The 24820-nt window shown below is 38.8% G+C and overlaps 1 protein-coding gene across 2 annotated transcripts in view; it reads left to right on the plus strand.

Moving 5' to 3' along the window:
- ZNF277 (zinc finger protein 277) overlaps positions 1-24320 on the plus strand; it is a 42758-nt gene extending 18438 nt beyond the window's left edge. Inside the window, exons 3-12 of one of the 2 annotated variants that reach the window (XM_066550780.1) lie at positions 2767-2855; positions 4549-4631; positions 9234-9325; positions 10685-10795; positions 12634-12766; positions 18939-19006; positions 20174-20270; positions 20818-20860; positions 22962-23136; positions 23930-24320. In XM_066550780.1, coding sequence (XP_066406877.1) covers positions 2767-2855; positions 4549-4631; positions 9234-9325; positions 10685-10795; positions 12634-12766; positions 18939-19006; positions 20174-20270; positions 20818-20860; positions 22962-23136; positions 23930-24122 — 1084 coding nt within the window. In that variant the 3' untranslated portion in view covers positions 24123-24320. The remainder of the gene's footprint in view (positions 1-2766; positions 2856-4548; positions 4632-9233; positions 9326-10684; positions 10796-12633; positions 12767-18938; positions 19007-20173; positions 20271-20817; positions 20861-22961; positions 23137-23929) is intronic. The other variant, XM_066550781.1, reaches the window with a different exon arrangement.
- Positions 24321-24820: the final 500 nt, after the last annotated feature.

A 24820-nucleotide genomic window follows, 5' to 3' on the forward strand; every position in this document is an offset into this window, starting at 1 on the left:
ATCAATGTTTACATTTGTTCCTGAGGCCTGAGAAGCTTCTCAGGAGGAAAAAATCCTAAGGAAAGGATTTTTTTTTTTTATAAAAGTTGTCTGGGACATGCTACTTTAAGGACAGTATTGCCCCAACAAAATCACATTTAATCCTTAACTATGCTTTACAGTACTGTGATCTGCATACAACTATGACTCCTTCTACAGCTGTGTCATTGATCATCTCACCAGGGTCACATTTGGCTTTCTCTCTCTTAACTTTCTCCAGTAGCTGGCATGGCCCCAGCTGGCCTGTGACTTCAGAGACAAGGGACTTGCCTGGCATTTTGCTTTCCACAGTAATGTGTGGGCCAGGAGGAAGGCTACACAATACCTGCCAGTCTGTAGATAGTTCTGCTGTAATATTTAAGTGTTAGACAGATAAATTCTCAACTAAAGTGAGTTTTCTAGTAGGTCTTCTGTCACTAGTTACTAAGCCAAAATCAAGACCTTATGTCTATCAAGACTCAAAAAAAAAGAAATAATACAATATAATTTAGGAAGAGAAATGTAAGCCATATAAATTAAATCCTTAATCAAATGTATGAGCTTAACGTTGCTTAAAATTGAAAACTGATGGTAGTTTTTGTTTGCTTTTCTGCTGAAGGCAGGCAGAAGGAGAATGTACTGTTCTTTGGAGATAGTACTAGTATCTTTGGGTAAGTAAAGGAATCAGAGCTGCTCAGTCATGGACCACCAGTCTAAGAGTGCTTGGGGGAATTATTTTACATAAATAGAAATGTATTTTAAAATCACCCCTTCAAAAAGGGCCCATTTAGATTATTTTTGCTGCTAATGCAATTGGAAGCTAGCCAAATCTTACAGAAAGTGGCCCCAGGACATGAAATGATGGAATTGTTGCTCTGAAGTGTGCTTTCTCTGATTTGCTGTATTAGTAAAATAGTCTAATACTAAAAAGAGAATATATTCTGAAGTGTGGAACTGAGGTGAGGAAAATACAGGGTTCAACTCTGTAAAGATAGTATTATTTTTATATTTAGCAATGAGTTACAGCCAGTCTTAGGAATACATTTCTTGACAGAACTGCAAGAAGTGGATAATCCAGAAAAGACCAATGCTAATGGAAATTTTTTTTTCTTTTCTTTTTAACTTTGAAGAATAAAGATAAGTTGGCATAAGGGCAGAGGGAAGAGATAAGGGGAATAAGCTTCTGCTTCATGACTTAACATGATCACTCATTCTGTCTCCCTGGAAGTATCACAAGGCATTGGTTTTATCTGGTCATTGATTGTTTGGGTTAAGTCTTATGATATAAAATCCCTTAACTGCAATTTCTGTGACACAGACAGTTATGGGCAGGTGAGTTTGTACCTGTGTTCATTTCTCTCAGTGCAAGGGAGAGACATCTATTAAATGAGCTCTTGAAATCTCTCCATTTGCACATTTATGTCCTAAAAGCTCAAGGATGACTTAGTCTGGAAGAACTACAGTTCTATTCAGCAGCTCTTTCAATGAGCATTGCAAACAGTGGAGCAGGCAGGGGGAGAAGGAAGGACTCACCTTCACTTACTGACATCTGATGATGATGCTGCTGAATGGGCCCCAGCCACGTGTGCTGGCTTCACTGTGCTCAGCTGTCTGCTGCCCCAGAGGTCAGTCCTCTCCATGTCAGACTTAGCAGAAAGAAAGATGTGCTGATTCCTTGGCTGCTGCAGGTGAAGTCATCAAATATATTAGATGAGAATGGTAGAGGCAGTGTGAGCCACTATGGGATGTGATAGCTGTGGCAAGTAAACTTACAGATTGCACAAGTATTAAAAGCTGCAGCTATTAAAAATGCTCTCATAATAATGAAAACCGATTTTTTAATTATCTTTTGCCTAATTTGGTGGCACAAAATAAGAAGAAATCATTGAATAGCCTTTGCCTTACCAACTCTCACATGATTTATATCACACATGAATATAAATTTAAGCAAGCACTTAAGCATTTTCAGATTATTTTTTATAGTAAAATTCTGAATAATTAGCATAAGAGTTGCTTGGTTCCCTTCATCATATAAATGGAGTGATGATTTCTCCTTGGTTAGATAGTAGCCTCCTAGTCCAGTGGAAATCTAATCTCAGTTGTGTTCTGTTGATGCAGCTGTAATACCAACAAAAAAAGATAGTACAGAATGGTTTTAAAAAACTGTAGTTGATGGGTTAAACTTTCAAGATGTGTTTAGGTCTTTTCTTATTCTGTCTGCTCTCTTACCCCCAGGTGTACAGGGACTTCATTCTTCTGTCTTTCTAGTTGTCTGCCAAGCTACAGCTTTCACTGTAACTCCACAGGAGACCTGCCAAAACCTCACTTTTGTCAAGTTGGTGTTTTTATTGAGTTTCAGCTTCCTGACTGCATCTTGCAGAACACAGAGCACAATATTTTGGGAATTTGAGAATGCTCTGTAATACAGTTTTTCAGTAAAGATGCATCTGAGTGGCACTTCTGTCTTTAGATGTGAATAGGTCACAGTGTTTATGCAAAGCTTGGTGCAAATCTGCTTATTGAGTTCTTCACTTTGACAGCATGGTTAAACCCAGTTTAAGTGAAACTGAATTAATTTCATAAAATTGAAAACTAATGTGAAGGAAGAAAAAAGGGACACAGGAATTAAAAAAAAGAAACAATAACACATAAGAATTTAGAGCATTAAAAAACAAGAGCTATCAATTTTTTATTACAAGTTTTTCGGTGTTTCCTTTTTCACTGATCATCTCCCCCTTATTTTTAAAGCTACATTCTGTACTGGAAGAGGAGGTTTGCAGAACAGCCTATCACAGACTTTTGTAGTGTGATAAGAACAAATTCAAAAGCTCCATTAGGTAAGTATGCTGCTTGCTCACTCTCTGATGGGCAGATGATGGGATAATTTCTGGCATATACTGCTGCTTTGATCAGCCACGTGTGTCTGACACTAGGGCAGAAACCCACAGAAGCAATGTTTAACTCTTAAGCACATGTCTAAACTTACCTTTTCCTAGGATTACAACACATGCTTCAGCACTGTGCTGAGTGAGGATGAGATCAATACAGGCTTAAATGTGCTGTGAACAGGGGCCTGTTGCAAATCAAGGCCTGGAAGCAGAGCTGCTCACATTGTGCCTGGGGAGATGGTGGTACCCCCTGCATAAAACATCAGTGATGGTCCTTCCAAAATGATGAGAAACATTCCCAGTGAGCTGCCTTTTCTGACTTCACCCTGCCCACCATCTGCACTGATGCTGCTTAATTCTTCTTGGACATCAGGGCCACATCCCCCTTCCTTTCCCCTGCCACAGTGCTCTCTGCCCCAGGAGAAGTCATCCTCACAGGAGCCATACCATTGTGCAGTTTCCTGTGCTCCAACACAAGTCTGAAACCATAGTTCACTGTTCTTCTGCATTGGTGTGGTGCCATATTCCATCCTTGGGACAGTGTTGACTGTGTGAAGGAAGGGGTTTTCTCAGAAGCAGCTCTGATGCATTACTCTGGCTTTCCTTTTCTAATAGAAAAACACAGTTTACCTAAAACAGATAAGAACTTTAGGGCTTTTCTGCATCTTTAATTCTCAATGGAGACCTTAAAAGAGAGGAAGCAATGCATACAGCTAATATCAGAGATGGTTAGAAAGTGGAAACTGAGTACAAAATGGATGAAAGTAATTTTTTAATTATTCAAAGTAATTTTAAGAAAAGTAGCCCTGAAAAACATGAAAATCATTCCAAAAATCGTCATTCTGTTTCTCTTATACTTACCACTCAGTTGGAAAACTGCAAATCAAGCAGCTGAAGAGCAGAATTATGAAATATCACTGAGCCTTCTCCTTCTCTCTCTCTCTCTCCTCATCCCTCCCTCTCCCTCCGGAAAATTGTTCATGTCTTAACCCATTATCTTTTGTATTTTCCTACATGCTGAGTAATTGTAATTCCTTTGAATAAAATTGTGGCCTTCTTCAATTGGATATGACCATAAATAGTAAAAAGGTTGCTAAAGATAAAATATGTGTAAAACATGTAAGTAGAAATGTAAATTAGGCAAGTCTCAATGTATGGTACTGAACAGTTGTGTATATCCACAGGTGGAAAAATATTTGATGGTAAAAGGTAATGTGAGAGATCAGAGCAAGGGGAGGATAAACCAAATTATGATAGCTACTGAAAACTAACAGTTTCTTAGGGAAATAACTGGTAGGATAAAATTAAAGGCAATTTCATATTTCTTTCATGCTGACTTTAATCTGTAACCAATGTAAATGCTAATTGTTTTATGTATCCAGAAGAATCATCAAAAAATGAATAAAACTGGTAGTGGAGAAAAGCTATGCAGGACTTTTGCCTTCAGACTCCAATATAAATATGCACAAATATTTAAATATGTTTCATTATGTTATGAAATTAAAGTAACTGACTTTTTTAGGTTAAAAATCACATTCTTACCTTGTTAATGTATTCCAAAGTCTTAGCAAATTATCTGTCAGTATATTCAAAGCAGCTGCAACTTCCCATTCCTTACTCACACTTTCTAATCTCTTAACAGAGGAACAGGACAATTATTTTCTTTTATGTGATGTTTTACCAGAAGACAGATTACTTCGAGAACAGCTTCAGCAAAAGAGACTGGTAAGAAATTATTGTTTCATTTTTTAAGGTAAACACTCCAATAGAAGAATATATAATAACTTAGCAGGCATTTTAAAGTGAAAGCATTTTTTGCGAGATGGCGAAATTCTCAATTTTTTTTTTAAGCTCATTTTCCTAGCTGCTGCACAACCATACACAAATCCCCTGTTCATAGATTTTTCCTTGGGATAAATGTACAGGTTGTATGTCAGTGTTCTACACAAGTGGAGAATACATCCAGAACACTGAAAAAGGTTGAGTGTGCTGAACATTTTTCTGCTTGCAAGGATCTGCAATGCATTGACACACTATCTTTCATGTAATAATACACATTAGGGAAATTAGCAAACTAGAACTTGGTGTGAGATACTGTAAGCAGAGAAGGTGATACTTACCTACAAAACCTTTGAGCAAGCTGTTTGTGTGCATTCTTACTCCCTCTCCCAGATTTCATTAATTCACAAGCATTCTCATACTCACAAGCACCATGGTGAGTGAGGGGAGGGAGTCTGGCCAGTATTGTTTCTGTGAGATGCAAAGGACATGAAATGCCAGCTCTTGGGTCCACATGAGCCACTCTGGTTCTTCTTGCCTGATGGCACCCTGTGGACAGACAGTACTGTGGACAGACCTTGCTGAAGTTTTAGGCATTGTCAGTTCTGAATGGATGGTCCTTCAAGTTCAACTCATGCTGACCAGCTTCCAGGAGTCTTAGTCCAGATTGTTGGGCAGTGGGATTTTTTCTGGTTTCTTGTCTTGTTTGAAATACGTATCCGGAGTCTGGCTTTGCTGTTGGGCTAATTTAGAAATGAATGTTCCATGGTACATGGCAGCCTTGTTGACAATCTCCTCATGTTAGGATGCAGGGAATTCCACTGAGAAGCACAATACCCTGTGTCTGTACTGTTAGATGTTAGAGTGCAGGCCTTAGGGTCTTTACATTCCTCAGTTTAGTGCTGGCAGCCATGTCCTGAGAATTGTCAACACGGGCCTTTTAACCCTTTGTTGTGCTGTTTCTTCTGGTATGTTTATATTACAAGTTTGCACACAAGCAGCATGCAAATAAAGACACAGTAAGTGATGTGCATTCAGAATGAAGGAGAACCTTACAAAACCCAAATGCTAGTCCTAGGGAAATTGGGATTGGCAGGCAAAATCCAGTTGGTTCAGCTACTCTGTGAGTGCTATTCCTGTTTGCTGGCAACAGTAATATTCTTCAGTTTGAAGGACATGACTAGTGAATCCCTGATACTGGAGGAATATGTACAAGTCTTACACAGCTTTCCATAGGATCCCAGCTCCTGCAAAGGAGAAATTCTGGTGCTAGTTCTTCAACTGGGGATTTCCCATGGAGCTAGAGTTATCTGAGCTGAAACCTGCCTTCCTATATAGGCCCACTGGATTAGCATGGATTCAAAAAACCAGCTGATGCAGTCATGCCTAGGATGCTTCCCTTCCAAAGCTGTCTGGGATCAGTAAAAAAGGTCTGTCTAGATCAAAATCTTACCCTTGACAGCAGCTAAGTGTCTCTGGTATTTGCTGTCTTCTGATCTAGTGGTGATCCTTTCCCAAAATACTCTCTTTGTCTCCTGCAATTGGCAGCTCAAAAATTTCTGAATTCAGTAATATGAGCCTCCAACTCTGAACCCACAACAACTTCCAGGATCCCCACTACTTGCAGGAGTGACTTGTGCAGCTTGACCACACACTGGGAGAGAGCCTTCTATTTGGTCATTTTGAACCTGTCATGTCACACCTGGCAGGTTTTTGTATTAGAAGAGATGGTGAAGAATCTGTCCTTAGTATTATCCAAACCATTCATAACTTGTCTCCTGATTTATCTGCCTTACATTATGTCTCATTAGTCCTTTGCTGGACTGCACACTCATGGCAAAGAAGGATAACAGCATCCTGGGCTGGTTTAGGAAGAGTGTTGCAGTCAGGTCAAGGGAGATTGTCCTTCCCCTCTACTCAGCACTGCTGAGACCACATCTGGAGTGCTGAGTCCAGCTCAGGGCTCCCCAGTACAAGAAAGATGTGGACTTCCTTGAGCAACTCTGGTGCAGGGTCACAAAGATGCTTAAGAGACTGTGACATCCTGTGTAGGAAGAGAGGCTGAGACAGCTTGGACTGTTAAGTCTGGAAGACAAGGCTCACAGGGGAACTTAGTGATGTATATAAGTACTTGATGAATGAAAAAGGAGTCAGATTCTTCTCACCTGAGCCCACCAACAGGATAAGAGGTAATGGGCATGAATTAAAAATCAGGAAATTCCCCCTGAAAACAAAGAAACACTTTTTTTTTTACTGGGAGAGTGGTCAAACACTAGAGCAAGTTACCCAGAGAGGTTGTAAACTCTTCCTCTGTGCAGACAGTCAAAAGAAAACTCAACACACTCCTGAGTAGCCAGGTAGAGGTGACCTTGCTTGGGCACAGGGGTTGGACTTGTTGCTCTCAAGAGATTCTTTGCAACCTCAATGATTAGGTGATTTGAGGTTGAGGAATGCTATTTGGTGGTTCTTCACAGTGCATCATTTCTGCACTTCTCTGTATTTTTTACAGTTTTCTACAATCCTTTTGGGTTTGTGAAAGACACCTTGAATTTAGCATGTGGGCATGCAGTGTCATAATGATATCTGCTTCCCAAGTGTATATCATGTTTGTGGCTTTCAGGGAGGAAAAAGGGTTGTGATGGAGCTTGCAGCTGATGTTTTCATAGAACCATCTTATTACAAATAATACCTCCTGGCTGCTGTAAATTGGAGTGTACTTTTTTTTTTTAAGGGCATTTGTTTCTGATTTTGTGGGGTTTCTTACTATGCAGTTCTGTAACCAACTAAGCCTTCTTTCCACTGCAGTGCCAAGGACATGAGGAGTCTGTTGGCAGGTGAGCAATCTCATCTGCTCTGCAAGTAGACATTTCCTCAAACTCTGGAATGAGTGGAGAATTTAACCCAAAGCAAGTGCTGGTTTTGTTTACAGAGTAATTAAATTAGGAAAGAAAGAAATATGCATTTTTATTATGGTGCAAAATAGTTTCCAGTTATCACTGTTTTGAATTTCAGAATTGTATCCTCAGTTTTTACGGAAGGATTTTGTGAAATCGAGCTGCAGCTGTAGTTGGGGCTAATGGAGCCACTGCTTTAGTTACAGCAATAAAGTCTGTTTATTTTTTCATTTCCTTTTGCTGCAATCTGAGTGTTGACTTGCAAGTTAAATAGATATTTTGCTTTGTAAAGCCTTTTACCTCCAGACAAGTCCAGCAATTAAGAGTGAACTGGCAAATGGGCTCATGTGAATTGCGTAGAATAAAGACCAGAACTATACAACTTCTGGTGATTTTTCTGCATCCTTTGAATCCTAACTGCTGTCTCCAACAGCAAGCCCAAACAAGGACAGATGCTGTCTTTAAAATGTGCTGCCTGAAGCATTTCATTCTGCAGTTTTGAAACTCCAGTTTAGGAATATTTCAGGCTGTATTGCAGCAGGGAGCTAGCCAAGGTGGATGTCATGCAGAGACATAATGGTGATTGTGATGTATTGAGAGAGGCCAAGGAATGAGCCTGAAGTAGGTTAGAGAGCACAGCTTGCTGAAATAGCTGACAAGGCTGTGAAATACAAAACAGATACAGTCTTTTGGAAAAACACAGTCTTGACAAAGATTTCATAGTTGTGAAGCACTACCAGGCAAGGAAGTCCTGGCAGCAAAACTGAGGATACATGCAGGGGCAGTGTCAGTATAAGGCACCTGGGTGTTTTCTTTAAATAAAAAAACTAACATCCCCAGACCTATTTTTTTTTGAAAATACATACTTCCTACAACAGCAGTCCTGCTGTCATGCATACAGATATTCACCCATCGTCTGACCGGTAGTTTTAGGTGAAGGAGCTTCTCTTTCTCCCAGTAAGTGAAGATCCCAAAGAGGAGTCACCAAGACTGCAAGCTGTACCAGCTTCCCAGGAAGAGCTGTTTGTATGATCCCCAGTTTGTCACAATCTGAGGCTGAGATAAGCTTCAGGAGGTTGAAGTATACACTGGGAGGGGTCGAGGTGTTAGTCCAGTTTAGTGTAATGCAACATCAGGAGTGCTTGATGTATGTGCCACAGCTTCTTACAGAAACTGCCAGGGCTGTGTCCTCTATTAGGAAAAAGCCCTCTAGGTTGCCTGCAATTAGCTGTGTAGGACTGAGTGTGCCATTCCATGGGGTGTTAGGTGGTTACCCATAAACCTGCTCATTGATACCAGAGGTAGAGCTGAATCACAGGTAGAAACATTAAATTGATACATTTTGTACAAAATTATTTAAATAGTTGCATAAGATCTCACCATGGACTGTGTTTATTTCCATGCACCAGGTATGTAAAGTTAAGAGAATTTTACTGGAACTTAGCTGGGACACATACTGCCTTTGGAAAAACTTGGAATATCTGTGAGAACCCACACTCAAAACATACTAACATCTGGTTTGTGCCAGCAGCACATTTCAATTTTATATGTTCATTGTTACAAGTAAGGATAAATATGTATAATAAACTTATGTGATGGAATGATTTTATGATTATGGTTTTGTCTGAATAACTATATCTGTTCCTTTTCATAGAGAGAAATTCTGGAACAGCAACAACAAGAGAGATATGACACAAGTTTTCATAGTATGTGTATGTTCTGTGATCAAGAATTCACAGGAAACAGGTTTGTTTATTGCCCTGTTTGCTTTTGTTTTATTTTGTGATACCTACTCAGCATCTTTGTTTATGTTTTCAATGTCACTGAACCAGTTAAAGCATAATGGTAGGACTCAGAAGGCAGAATCAACTTTAGGGTATAGTTTACATATTTCTTTCAGTTGAAGTGGCATTTTAAACAGATCCTGTCCTACTTCTCAAACTTTTTTATTTATTCCAGTGCAATTATTTCTACTACACAGTAGGCTGGAGTTGGGAACAAACCATTTTAAAGAGAAAATTTTTTTTTGCAACTGTTTTAGTGACTAGGACAGCTGTGTAAGCCAGTGTGATGGTTGAAAAAAAATGTATCCAGTTGTATATTTTCTTGTTTAAAGCTCACCTATCTGGTATGAATTTGAATATCAAATGAAAAAGAGGAGAGGAAAATTAGAGTGAGAACAGAGGGCTTTACAGCATCAGTCAAGTGTGAACAAGAATTGCACATAAGTGCATGGTCCAAAGAAACTTTGTTTATTCAGAGTAAATCAGTTTCAGTTGGAGAGCCTGTTTGCATGGGTAGTTCTGGTAATCTGGAAGGGTAGAAGCACCAGGGGTCATTTTCCTGCAGGTCATCCCAATGTTCTGTGAGTGTCCTCTCTACTGTCTGGTGACAGTAGAGGAGCTTCATCCTCTGCTTCCTCCTGAGTCTGACAGGCAGAGTGCATGGTTGAAAATCATGCCTGGACAGTGGTAAAACCAAGCATCAACATTCAGATATTTCTTTAGTCCCCAAAAGCAGAAGCTGAGGCATATAGAGAGGTTGGGCACCTAAGGAATTAACCAGTATATGTCTGTCAGAAGAATATCTTATTTAGACATCCATTATGTTTATTTGTGTACACTTTTGAGTGCCCTTCATGTTGCTGGTGCTGTGTGAAGCAATATTGATGTAAAAGCACATTGCATCCAAGAATTTATGCTCTGCTAACCAGCAGAGAGAAGTCTGACAAAGGGCTTTTTAGAATGTTTCTCAAGAGGGTTGTTTGAAAAGTGATTTGTTTATACAGGGTAATGAACGAGCTTTGCTAACAGTGAGGGTCAAAATAAACTATACTGTACTTTTCATTTAAAAGATTATATTTCATGCATGTGGATGGAGCAGTTGAAATGTTACTGAACATTCAGCAGAGCTGAAAATTAAAAACTTCCTGTTTCAATAAAATTGCATTCTTTATTTCCTAGCAGTGGCAGCAAAACTATTACTGTTTATTTAACATTGGCTTTTATGCAGTTTTAGAGCCATTGGTGCATTTTAAATCAGTAATTGAATAATTCTTATATATATGCAAAAATATGTAACATTCTATTTTAATGTTTTTTGTAGATCTGTTCTTCTCAATCATATGGCAAGAGAGCATGCCTTTAACATTGGGCTGCCAGATAACATTGTGAACTGCTATGAGTTTTTGGCTGTATTGCAGAGGAAGCTTGACAAGTAAGTGGAGTTTTGTTTGTTTGTTTTCAATTAACTTGGGTTGTATTTCTTTTAACTTGGAAATAGTAGGTAAAAATGAATTCCACATTTGTGGCTAGTTAAGAAGAAGCAAAGAGAGCATGTAAGTTTATTGTGAGTCTTCTTAGAAGTCTTTTTGTGGCCTTACTGAAAGCCAGTTCCTAACAGTTAATAGTATGAAGTCAAGTGCTGTATTTCAGTTAGGTGTTGCACAGTTTGACATCAATAAGAGCACATGCCTTTTTCTCATAACTGTTGGCATTATTGTTCTTTCTCATGACAAACTTTTTGCTAAACATCTCCTTAATTGCTGAATACAGAGTCCTTGTTCCAGTCCTCTTTTGCCTCCATATACCATTACTGTGGGATGTTTGGTCTCTCCCTTTTGTACTGCTTAGAGAGCAAACCCAGAGCAGAAGGGGACAGATGCATGTTAACTTTTCCCAGAAAAGAAGACACATTAAGAATGCCTATTCTTTTATCGTTGGTGTTGCCTAATGCACTGAATTACCATGCTCACTGATAATTTGCAGCTCTACTGTTTATCAGTAGGACCTGAGGCTTTCAGTTCAAGGGAGTTTTCTCAAAGATGATCCTCTCTGTAGTTAATGCACATGCTGAAATTGTGTCCAGAGTAGTGGAAGGCCACTCCCCCTACAGCTAAGGATAGGCATATTAGCTATGCTAGTAGAATAGTACCTGAGAATAAATCACTAGAGGAGAAAAATCTTGTGTCAGGCAAATAAGGCTGCATTATGTATGCTGACAGAAAGCCTTCTGTACTCTTCATAGGAATGCCTTTCTCAAGTAGAGCAAACACTTTGCTGTTAGCAGGTGGAGCAAAGCAGAGATTAAAATTCATAGATGTATTCTGGCATCAGACCTATAAGTCACCAGCAAGGCAATCTTGATTTGAGGTCTGCAAGCACAGGGAGAACTCAAAACTTCTTAAATGTCTTGAAAGGCAGAATGATACTGAGAATCCTGAATTCCTGCTCCGCACAAAACATCTGAGGGGAATCTGGAACCAAAACAGTTTTATGATGCTGATTTAAGGCAATACATATACTTCTGCTTTGTTTGAATTGCTCTGGAAGACATACTGTGGTAAAATTCTCATTTGTTAATGAATGTCTTCTTAAGTAATGTGTATATACACCTAAATAATACTTTCCTGTCTATGTACATGTATGCAGGTACCTATGTGTATGTATGTCTATCTGTGAATTATATATACTTCTGTGTGTGTGTGGATATGAATTTACTTACAGAATTTTTAGGATTTCAAAGCCCATTGACCACCCTGGCAAACTTTCATTTGCCCTCGCTGTTGAGGTACAACTATAAAAACTTTCTGTTTAGCTAATTTAGATTGTTTCAAAATTTAAGTAGTATGTTCACAGCTTGTTTCTTTTCAATCTGAATTACAAAGAAACAATTACAGATGGATTAGATGTTAGTGTAAGTCCATGCTGAGTTACAGAGCTCACACAGTGAGCAATCAGCAGCCTTTCTGTGCCTACTTTGGGTAATCAGACTTTTCTCCCACTTTGCATATGGGGCAAACAGTAAAATTTTTTGTTATCTATATTTTTCATTTTTTGTCATTGTCATTTCTGTTTGACTCTACTGTGATCTAAGATTATCTCGTTGGTTTTTTTTTCAAATAAGCTTTCTGTTTCTTTTAGTTTGCTCTGACATGCTTAGGTTAATCATATTATATATAACTCCAGCTTATTTAAGTTTATTATTTTACACTATTTTCAGTTTAACATGTTTAACCTGTTTAACAGTTTAACCTGTTTACCTTTTTATCTTAGCTTGCAGTGTTTATACTGTGAAAAAGTCTTCAGAGACAAAAACACACTTAAAGATCACATGAGAAAGAAGCAGCATCGCAAAATCAATGCCAAAAATAAAGAATATGACAAATTTTATATCATTAATTACTTGGTAAGTAGTTCTGTGAATAATTAGCAAATTGACTAAAGAGATACAGACATTATCTAGTTAAAAGTGAATAAATCCAAACTAGCAATTAGTATAAAGGTCAAAAATCAAGTGAAGGATTCTTAAGAAGTATGCTCATTTATGATGTGATATTCTGGATAATTGTCAAACTAAGCACTAGTAAACATTTTTTGTTGAGATTTGATTTTGAGAGATGCAAGAGTGTAGCTTGAAGAGACACTAATCATCATGTCATTAGTGCTCAGTTTCTGCTTTAAAAACAGAATGGAAGGTGAGATTGAGCAATTAAGTAAATGGAGGTTTAACTTAAGGCAAGTTGGCTTCAAGCTCATTTTCTACAAACCTTAAGCTGAAAGTGCTCTTCAGAGGATAAATTAAATGCAAAGAGGAGGAAAATGAAAGACACAGAGATGAAAGAAAAACAGTTAGTTTTTAGCCTTCAGGTAGGTGTATGTTGCTAAATATTTTTTTATCTCAGACCTCTGAGAGAGTGTGCATGTGTATGTAACAGATTTTCATTTGCTGCCTTCAACTTATGAATATAGGAGCTGCTTCAAAAGCTGCAATGTTCTGTCCCAGAAATAACTATAGTTCACCTGAAGTAGTCTTTGTGCCTTCTACATGTGCTAATATCCAGGTTATAAATAGGCATTCATGACTGTTTTACCAACTCTTTCCTTTTAATTTCTCTCCATGGGTGTTACTTTAATAGTGAGAACAAAAATTTATATGTTTAATGCTGTGCCAAGTCCCTTCTACCCAAGACAGAATGATTTCCCTTGGTGATATTTTATATTTTTATTCCAAAGATCAATGATCTGAGACCTGGGGTTTTTTCCTAGATAGTCAAATTTCACAATGTTGAAAACTGACCTGTATTTGCTGCACAGTGAGGAAAAAGTTGTGAAGCTGTGTAGGGTAGATGTTCTTAGATCCTCAACAGAACTGAGCAGTTACTTCTCCTTTGGAAGTTAACAGATTTTAATTTCATATAATTGTTTTAAGTGATTTTAATAGTTTCTTTCTTCTCTGCTTGTCCTGCATGCAATATTCTGTTTTCAGAACTTGGCATCTTTTTAAATTATCTTTTGTCTCTCATTTGCATTGTTTAAATTTTAATCTGTTCCATCTTAGATCAGGAAATTGAGCTAGGTGACTACCCAGAATCTCTGAGAACCATGAAGCACTACTTGAAAAATCTGAGAGACAGGCAGGGAGGTCATAACATGGATCCAGACACAATGGCTGTGTCATGTTAATAAGCAGAATATGCCAAAGTAAATATAACAGCAAGGCTAAGATTCACATAGCTAACCTCTTTTCTCCAGTTGCTCCAAAGCTGGTGCCTTGCCCATATCACCTGACAGGGCAAGGGCTGTGGTCTGTGCTTGCTGACCCACATGCAGGTGTGCTCTGAGTGATGCTGCTGCGTGGCCCCAGACCATGCAAACTGTTTCACAGTCAGGGCCTTGGTCCCCTTTGCCTGCAGCTGGGATTCTGGCCAGCACTTGGCAGGTGCCTTCATGTGCCAGCCTGAACCAGCTCAGGTATTGGTCACTGAGTAGCATCACTCAGACATGTATTCCTTCAGGTTCTGGAAATTACAGACAATAGTAAATATAACTCAGATAAGCTATGTCAAACCACCAAAATGTTAAAAATTGGGCAGTGGGTACTGCATATGCAAAATCTGTGCCAGTACATCTTCTGGGACATACATGAATGATCACAATTCTTTGTCTGGCTCTACATGCCCTGCTACAGCCGCATTGTCTTTCCACACATTTTCAGTTGTCTCCACTACAGTCTACTCAGGGGACTGTTTCTACTCAGCCTTTCTGATCCTTCTGACTATACCCATATCAGAATTTCTGACATTTCTTCTTTTAAAGAAAGAATTTTTTTTAAAAAGATCGAAAACAGACTAAAAACTCTGTCTTAAACACTTATAAGATGGTTCACTATAAAATGTGTGTTTGCACACAGGAAATTTTTTTGAATGTTCATACATAATGGAAAATGTTTGCTTTCCAATCAGCCTTTGACAACCCTTTTTTTTCTGCACAGAGACAGGAAGACTAAAAGGAACAACCTCAGTTTCTTCACTAGGAGTTCAGTAGATTGGCATTTACATTTTAAGGAGGAAATATTCTGTAGAGCACATACATGCTCTACAGTAGATTATATTAAATGTGATAAGATGGATTTTTTTCAAGCTGCAGATATATTCAGTAAATTCTTGATGTTACACAAGATCTGCTTTTTGTAATGGCTCAATGTAGTGATTTTGCTTCCTCTCCCCTAACACCTCACAACTTACCAGAATTTTTTTTTAATGTGTACTGTCAAGATTTACTCATTTTTCCCAATGAGTGTTAGAGGTCTGTGTTTCACATTGCTCTAAATGTCCAGGGGATTATACAGTTTCAAAGACACAAACATGGTTTACATATCTGAAATTATTCCCCCGTGGATTTGGAGGTATTGTGTAAGTGTGGAAGATTATACCAATCCTACAGAATGGCTTGAAGTGTTAATTCAGAGAGATGAACTGGTACTGGAGTGCAAAGAACTAAGCAACAACATATTTATGATATATAGATGTAGAATTCCTTATTTTCTTTTCTTAAAAAAAAAAAAACACCTAATTTCCTTGTTTCTCTGTGTGTATTATCCTGTGGCCCCATGGCACACCTTGCACAAAGAACCAAGTAAAAATGGAGAGAGAAGAACTTTGTAATGTGGTGCCTGCTGGAGGCCATGAAAGAATAGAAGGCAGTATTAAAACTCTCTTATTCCCAGAGGAACAGAGGCAAACCCAGACTGACAAGACCTTCCTTTCTGTATTCACCTGATTGTTACCAGCAGCACTTTTAGGTATAGAGTATCCTTTGTAAGAAGCCCAGATGTCTATTTTCAAATTGACTAATGGCATGTATCTACAGTATGTAGCATCAGTGAATTAATACAGTTATAACTAAACTAGGCAGCTGAGAAATGGTACCTGCTACTTACTAGAAAACTTTTTTCATAAAGCTTTTATTTTCCTCAAAAATAAAAAGATGTATACTCCTCATTGCCAAGCTCTAGGTCATCACTATTATCTGTTGGGCGGCGGGGGAAGAATATTTTATTATGGGAGTCCCTTCTTATATTTAACCTCATTTGATTTACACTGTGTATTTTGTAAAATACTAAAGGGACACCCTTCATAAGTTGGTGATGATTCAAGATTTAATAAAATCCCCCAACTGGGGAATGCTTCATATTGAAATTCATCCACGTGGATTAACTAACGTTGGGTTAAGGCCGACTCTTCTTCCTGGTGCACCGTCTCGAGTCCTGCAGCAATATAAACCAGATAGCATAACTCAGATCATCACAGCAAGGCAGGTGAGAAAAAGGGAAAATTTGCAGGGGAAATCAACATATGTTTGAAGTTTGTGAGCTGCACAGGCCTGGATCTCCATTTGCATGTAGTTTGGGAACTGCTCTTTAGGGAACACTGCTTGAGATACCAGCTGCTGTTTCTAGTTTCTCCCATCTCTGCACTTTTTTCAAGCTGGGATGTGTTGCCTCAGTGAGGCACACAGACTTTCTTCCTGTAGAACTGCACTCTGGTTGCAAAGGTAAATTGCCAGTGAGGCATTTCATCTCTGTGCATTTAGACTACATTTTGGAAGAGGAAATAATCAAACCACACACATTTGCATGTTCCCATTTTTCTATAGCATCATCTTCTCAGCGAGGTACACAGAAAGTGTTTAAAAGAAAAAGTTGTTTTTTCTTGAATATATAGTAAGGCCTTCAGGGTTTTTTTAATTATGCATTTTCTAGTGTTTGAACTATTAACAATGTCAGTCTCATTTTTTCTCTGGTTTTGTTAAGAATTTCTTGGGAATCTCTAGAGATCATTCCTGGCAGCTCTTGCATCTTGGATGAAAATGCAAAGAAAATTGAATACTTAACAAAGGCACCCTTGATCCCAGATGCCCATCAAGCTGGAGAACTGAAAAAGTGTTAAAAAAATAAATTTAAAAAACCTGAAGGATTATTAAGAATGTTTCAAAGAACTCTTTTCCACCCAATTGCTCAGATTCAGTCTCTTGGCACTTTCATCACAGTGTTCCTAGTTATCCATTCACCATGCAATTTTCCAGTGATAAAAGACCTGGTTAGCTTTTAGCTTTTTTCCTTTTCTTTTTTCACCTCTGAATATAAATAGATGAGCGAAACAGAGATATCTTACAAGCTCCCTCTCTGCCTTCTTCACAGAAACACCATAAAAAACATCAGTAATAACAAAGCTCAGGCATGTTTTTTCCCTTTCACCTTCAATTAAAAGGTGAAGCTTAAGGCTGCTGTTTTGAACATACTCTCTTGTGCTGATACACTTTGAGCTGGTAAGGGGAAACATGGTGAGCATTCTTCTTCATTTTGCAGTGGTTGTGAGCCACTATCTGCTCATTAAGGTGCTAGCAATAGCAGATATAGGAAAGAAGTGTGCAGCTGGGAGAACATGTGGTGAGAGGTGTTAATGGCTTCATGATATCTCACAGTAATGGTGACATTAATGAGTCTCCCCTCTCACTCAGAGAGCTTACATACTGCCATGTAGTATCACTGAATTAATTACACAATTTTCATTCTGTAATATATGATGACATTATGTTTAGAGCTGTCTAGGGACAATTGTTTATCATTTTCCTGATAGACATTAACAACTTTAAAAAATTCTCATTAAATTGTTAAATGAGAATTTTTAATATCTTTTCCTTCTTTTTCCAAACACCCATAAAGGCAATAATCATACTTGTTACTAAGAATATTATTAAATATATTTATTAGTAGGAATATTTTAATAAAATCAATTCAAGGATTGTCTTTTTATTAGCTGTCTTTTTTTTTTTTTTTATGGGACAAGATCCTCAATTGTAATCTTTGTGAATCCTCCATAGCCATCAGGTTCAAAAATACTATTCTGATTACTGGTTAGTTTGCTTGGGTTTATTTTTAAAGACAAGAAGAATCCCAAGAAAGAAAAACACTGGCTAGAGATCACTGCTGGTATTTGAGTAGAGGCCCTCAGCTTTTTATTGCCTGTTATTTATATCTCAGTCCTGCTGAGAGTGCTTGCCATTGTGCTGAAGGCTGCACAAATGTATTGTGATATACTTCTTGCTGAAGGTCTTTAAGGTATAAATAAACAACACAAAAAGCAAAAGGAAGAACAGAACACCATGAGTAAATGTGCTTACGTTCATGTCTGAGGAGGGAAGACAAAGTGGAGTCCATCCCAGAGCTCTGTGCCCTGGCTCTCCTGCTTTCTGGAGCACTCTGGGTAAGCTGACACCGGAGCCCTTTCTGGAACACTTGAGCTAAGCTGAAGTAGTTGCAGGGAATATTTTTGGTTTGCACTGGTACAGCCTTGGCACAGCTCTGAGTGCTGCAGCTGGAGCCTCAGGTGGGATGGCTGCATGGAGCAGCACCTGCTGCTTGAAAGGCAAGGTGGGCAGATGGATTGAGCAAGTGGGAGGGCAAACTTGAGGTATTGATACCATACCTGGAACACCTGGGAAGTATTGCACTGTAGGGGAATAGAATATAAGTGAATAAAGGTAGTATAGAAAGTAATCTTACCCCCTAAAGAGTTGCAGCTGGGTTAATTATTAAAGATTAGGAGCAGGCCTGACTTTAACAGGCCACAGCTGTAGGGAATAAGAAGAAGAAGAGCCCTATAAAAGGGTGGATTGGTCGGTTGAGGGAAGCTGAAGTCAGTTGGCTGCTGCAGGAAGAAGAAAGGGTCAGTGCTTGGAGGAGCTGCTTGTGAGAAACAGCAAGGAGGTATGAAAGTCTTTTAATAAGGAGATGGTAATATGGAACCTTTGCAATATAATGACAGCATTGCACCACCAGTTTTCTTGAGAACTCTGCCAAACCATTTTCCTTTTAGCTATAGTGTGGGAAGTGCCCTGTTAAATGATGAAAATAATTCTTACTAAAGCAGTGTTGTATGACTACCTTTTACTCACAGCAATACTGAAGTGATCCAAAATAAGATATCGATTGTGACTTCTGAGATGTTCATTCAGTTCAGTGGCAATGTGTGATGAGAATCAGGAAATGTTTTTTTCTTTTCTTTTTTCCCCCCCAGGAATTTGGAAAGTCCTGGGAGGAAGTGCAGTCAGAGGATGACCGGGAATTACTAGATAACCTAGAAGAGTAAGAGTAACTTATGTACCCATTACACAGACTTGCAGGACCATTATCTTTTGAAGTAGTTGCAGGGAAAATGCTGTGCACAGTTAGCACACAGTTTAGATTCATTTAAGCCAATCAAATCCAAATTGTCCTCATTAAAAACACTTCTCAGCAATGAGAGCTATAAACTCCATATTTCAACCATGAGCTTGTTCTTTTGTTTCCTTAGAGCTCAAACAAGAGCCTTCTGAGTTTGTAATGATGTAGACAAAATGCATTCTTGTTTAGTTTTGCACCAGAACACAATTGAACAGATTCTGCTCAAATTTTAAAAGTAAGCATCAAGTGTCAGTATGAAGAAGAAATTGTATTAAAAAATGGATAAAAAGGTTATCACTTGAGATTAAAGAAGGATTTCAAAGGAGGCTTCTCAGCAGTGCTGATTGAGGGCAACATCCACCTCCTCTGCATTCTTCTGTGGTCCAGGCCCTCAGATCACTACAGAGGTGATTTTCTTGGCCATAGAAAATTGAATAAGCAGGAAGTAATTTATGGGAATCAAGGTCCCTGATCTTCCTGGTTCTCTCTGTGACTTAAGGTTAATTTTACTTGACTCTGCCTGGTGCAGTAATAGTTCTATCTCTCAGCAGCATTAGGATTTAAATGGATGCTTTGGTAAAGCATTCTCTGCGTACTTGTCAAAATGTAGCATAAGTGAGTAATTAATATTTCATAAGTAAATAACACTTAGAGTCAGCTCTGCTTGATGATTATGACTTTGGTTGGTGTATTGAAAGATTAGAAAGGTATGCAAGAATTTTAAAAGACCTTAGAAAAATAAACACTGAAAGCAATATTTCATGACTTGCCAAACTGGATAGAAATTGAAGTTAGGATTCTGTTTATTAGTGCAGACAGTTTCAAGCAGGATTAAATGGCTGTCTGCATAGAAATTACCCAATATTAACTGCTCAGTCTTTCTCAAATTTCTAATTTTTTTAGACTCTACATCAGATTGTAATCATGTATCCAGCTATAAATTCACGCTGTCTTTTCCACCCCTTTAAAATATTCAGTTTCTCTGGATTTATTTCTGATGTTGTGAAAGCAGAATCTGAATTGCCCTTTCTCAAAATGTCTCTTCTCTTTCCTAAGACTAAATGAATCTTTTTGACTTTTATTCATAAGAGATTGGTCTGACTGGGAAGAGCATCCTGTATGTGCAGTTTGCCTGTTTTGTGAACAGCAAGCAGACACCACAGAAAAACTCTATCTTCACATGCACGTAAGACTTTTTTTAAATAACAGTTTTTTCATCACTGGAATATTATATATAATATTATATATGGAATTAAAAATTGTGTTTGTAACATCTTTATTAAGGTCAAATCAGCTGCTGCATTAAAATGCCCTCTTCAGCACAGAACTAAAGCACTGCATGCACCTCCAGCCTCTATTCTTTAGAACATGCAGAGAAGTCAAGCTTTACATTAAGAGTATGACTAGCTATTACTTGTGTGTGTACAGACAGCTGCAGGCAGTAAAGAAATAGCATCTTTGATATCATAATGGTTTCGTGATTTAATATATTTTATGGTTAACATCTGTGTTTCAGTTTTAATAAACTATTTAAGTATTAATTATGAATGCAAAAGTTTCTGATGAACCAAAACTTCTGGGGTTTGTTTCAAACATTCATGTTTGTGTGTAAAACATTCATGTTTTATGGGTATGTCTGTGTCAGCCCATGAGAAGCTGAGCTGTTTTCAACTTGGAATAGTAGAAGTAGTGGAAATAATTTTTTTTTCTTCCTTTTTTTTTTTTCCCTCCAGAAATCACATGGATTTCACTTTCCTAAAATAAAGTCAGAGCATGGTGAGTAAGAGGGGCTGTAATTGTCAGCATCTGCCACTAGTGTGGAGAAAACCACATCATAAGAATAGTGGAAAACAAGTTTATCGGTTTTATTTTTGTAGAGACATTTAACTTTTCCATAATGGAAACTGTTTCTGCCAGCTTACAAAAGCAAGCCAAGAACACTTTATTTTTATGGAACTGTTGCTGCTGCCAAGGATGTGTACTATTTTCTTTAGACCCATTGGATTCTTTTGCAGAGTAGCTTCTACAAATACCTGCTCTGTGAGTTCTAGGTCTGGCTGCTGGAGACTTGGAAGTATTATTATTTTTATTATTCTTCTTGTTGTTATTATTATTATGCCTGTTTATGCTTCCTTGCAAGCCAGGAGCTTTGTTTGGCCAATGTTGGCTTTCTGCTATAGAATAGAATCATTTAGTTTGTGGAAGACCTTTAGGATCCTTGAGGCCAGCTATTAACCCAGCACTGCCAAGTCCCAAATAAACCATGTTCCTGAGTGCCACATCTACATGTCATTTAAATACCTCTAGGCATGGTGACTCAACTGCCTCTCTGAGCAGCCTGTACCAAGGCTTGAAAAGCCTTTTGGTGAAGAAATTTCTCTTAATATCCAACTTTAATCACCCTCTGTCACTTGTTACCTGGAAGAAGAGACTGACCCCTATGTGGTCATGGCCTCCTTTCAGCTGCAGAGAGTGATTGAGTCAGTCTGGAGCCTCCTTTTCTCCAGGCTAAACAGGGGGACAATCCCTGCCCTACTCCTGCTGGCCACACTATTGCTGATGCAGGCCAGGTGCCATTGGCCTTCTTGGCCCCCTGGGCACTGCTGGCTCATGTTCAGCTGCTGTCACCAGCACCCCCAGGTCCTTTTCTACCGTGCAGCTTCCCCCAGTCTGTAACACTGCATGGCTTGTGTGACCAGTTGCAGGATCCAGCACTTCACTTTGTCAAACACAATACACTGACATCCTGACCCAGGCTCATCTCTAACAGGCCTTTAGACAGGTTTTATCCCTTACCCCCTTCAAATCTAGTTTGAAACTGTCTCAATGAGCTCTGCTAACTCCTGTGCAAGGATCCCTTTCCCCCTCTGAGCCAGGTGTATCTCATCTGTCACCAGCAGACCTGGGGTCATGTTAACACACCCATGATCCAAATACCCCAAATTCTTCCAGTGACACCAGGCTTGGAACCAAGTATCAATGTGCTGGCTCTTTCTGTTTTTCCCTCATTATTCCTTGCAACTGGAAGGACAGAGGAAAACACTGCTTATGCTCCTGATCCTTTAAGCAGTCTTCCCAAGGCCCTGCAGTCTCTCTTGATTGCCCTGGGACTTCTTGTTGCAACTTCATTACTGACCACCTGAAAAATCCCTAACAGGTAATTACCCATGAGAGTAATTATGAGGTTTCTCATCACACATTGAACCTGAGCCCCAAGGAGGCAGCAGAATTCCCCTAAAATGTCTGGTTGGCATTTTGGCCTTCACTCCCTCCAGCAGGGAACCTTCTGTGACCATGACCTCTATTTTTTTTCTTTATGGGAGCAGCTTTTTTGCAGGGCAAGGGCTGACTTAACCCTGGTGGCACCTTTGTGTGGGGTGAACCATTATCCTCATCACTGTTGGGTTCCACCTGCAGGGGCTCACACCTGGGGACATGGGGCAGTCACAGAGGAGACTGGTCTGCTGTAAGGGACTGTCCCTGTCTCTGAAGTCACTGTGCTCAGGGAGGGCAGGGGATCCTCCGAACTGTGCATCCTGCCTGCCTGCTGGGCCTGTCCCAGGGAAGCCAGGGTACAATGCCTATAGTCAGTCTCTCTCTCATTTCCCAAGAGTCTTCAACCTACTTGCCTCCTCCTGAACCTCTGTCACTAAGCCTAAAGACAGACTGAGAGGAAACAAAATGTTTAGTTTTTGCACTAAAAGAAGGGTTGGTTTCCCAGCAGCTAGGAATAAACAGTTAGTAATTTGCTAAGATACAGCATGCAGGCAGTGCTGTCTTCAGTAAACTCTTATCAATCCTTATGCCTAATCCAAGAAAGCCTGTTTAAATTAAGACTTATGTTGCCCAAGTGCTTGTTCACTACCATCTCTCCCAGGTCTGAACTTCTATCAGCAAGTAAAGCTAGTGAATTTCATCAGAAGAGAAATCCATCATTGTCGTTGTTACAACTGCCAGGAGAAATTTGAATCCAAAGGAGGATTGATAAGTCATATGGAAGAGACCAAACACATTGCATTCCTGCCAGCCAGGTCTACATGGGATCAACCACAGTAAGGGCAAATACATTTCTTCCAGCAGTTATACTTTTACTTGATAATTTCTGTGAAACAGTAAGTTCTGGGATTTGCAAATACAACAGTGCCCTGAGCTCCCTTACTCTTGTGGCCCAGATAAAATAATAAATGATGTCAGAATTAGAAAGCTCTATACAGTCTGAAGATAAAATGAATATAGGGTACTTATCTTCTAGTTGCATCCAAGATGCATGTTCCTACACGTGGGAACTGCACTTTCAAGTCCCTGTCCTAGAGAAGTTTGTTGTTGCAAAATTGTTCTAGAACCAAGTCAAACCCCTTCTTTTGCATGTCTAATGTAGATATATGCATGATGTCTACCTAACTTTAGGTATCAAAACAAATTGGTAGTTTACCCATAGTTTTTTCCATGGAAAATAGAGAGACAGTGTAACAAAACACTGGTTCAGACTCTAAGTAGGCTGTATGGGTCCAGGGAATGATGCTCTCTACCAGGTGGTAGAGCTCAGGGAGTGTTCTAACTCAAACACCTCAGTTCAGCCTTTGTTGAGGGACAAATATGGATCTGCAGTCTCTTTTGTAATATCATATGGTTGAAGAAATAGGAAGAAAGCCTCATTTGTTGTCAGCTCTTCTCTATGACTCCTCTACACTGTGTATACCTGCACTGTGCAGTTGATTTTTTGGGTGTGCTGTTTGCTGTCATTCCAGACAACCAGACTTGCTCATGTTTCCTTTTTAAAATTCTTGTCTCAGCCTCTCAAACAAAATGTGTGACTGTCTAGTAATCATGTTTTGTTGCTTTCAGGTATTATTTTCCTACCTATGAAAATGATACACTCCTGTGTACACTGTCAGACAGTGAAGATGCAAAAGCTGAGGATCAAAGTGAAGAAGTGCCTGTTCTAAGTGAAGATATATCCAGTCTAAAAGCTCTCAAACAGAGCAGTGTTTTAAACCAGCTTCTCTGGAAAGAGAACAAGGATCAGAAGAAATTTTGACTTGGAAGTACAGTGGCTGTCCTTTAGTGCTTTTTCTGCAAGACAAAAAAAAACCTTTCAAGACTATTGGAATACAATTAGACTCACAAATGTTGTTATCATCATGGGATATTATGATAACATTATTTAACGTAAACAATAATATTATGATAACGTAAATATTAAGAAGTGAATCCTAAATAAAAATTTAAGTGTTAACTTTGTTGGTATATCTTCCTTTCAATTTTAAAATGAAGCTAACATTTAATGCTTGATTTTCTGCTAGGATCTTCAAATACCCTTAGTGTGCTAGTGTTATTTACAAATTTTTCATCTTTTTTAATTTGTCCTGAATGAATCAGAATATGAGTTCTATTTTAAGGCAACCTTGTGAAAGGTGAGACCAACTGAGATGATGTGTAAAGCCAGTGAGTAAATCTTTTGTGTGCTATTGCTGTTAGAGAGCAAACAGAAAATGTAATTCCTGATCAGGTGTGTGAAGAAAATCTTGCTCATTTTTACATTAGAACTTTTGGAAAATAAAAATAAATCTGTGTATCTCTATTATTAATCATCAGTACTTAAGACATATGGTGCCTATTCTCAAAACTAGCTCAGAAACATCAGTAAAGCTCTGCCTGCCCCATGGATATCTGACTGCATGAAGAGTTGCCAATCTAAAGTCTAATTATTATAGGAATAATTGCAATGTTGGTTGG

Source organism: Molothrus aeneus, chromosome 5 (genome assembly GCF_037042795.1).
Source record: "Molothrus aeneus isolate 106 chromosome 5, BPBGC_Maene_1.0, whole genome shotgun sequence".
Classification (NCBI taxonomy): Eukaryota; Metazoa; Chordata; class Aves; order Passeriformes; family Icteridae; genus Molothrus; species Molothrus aeneus.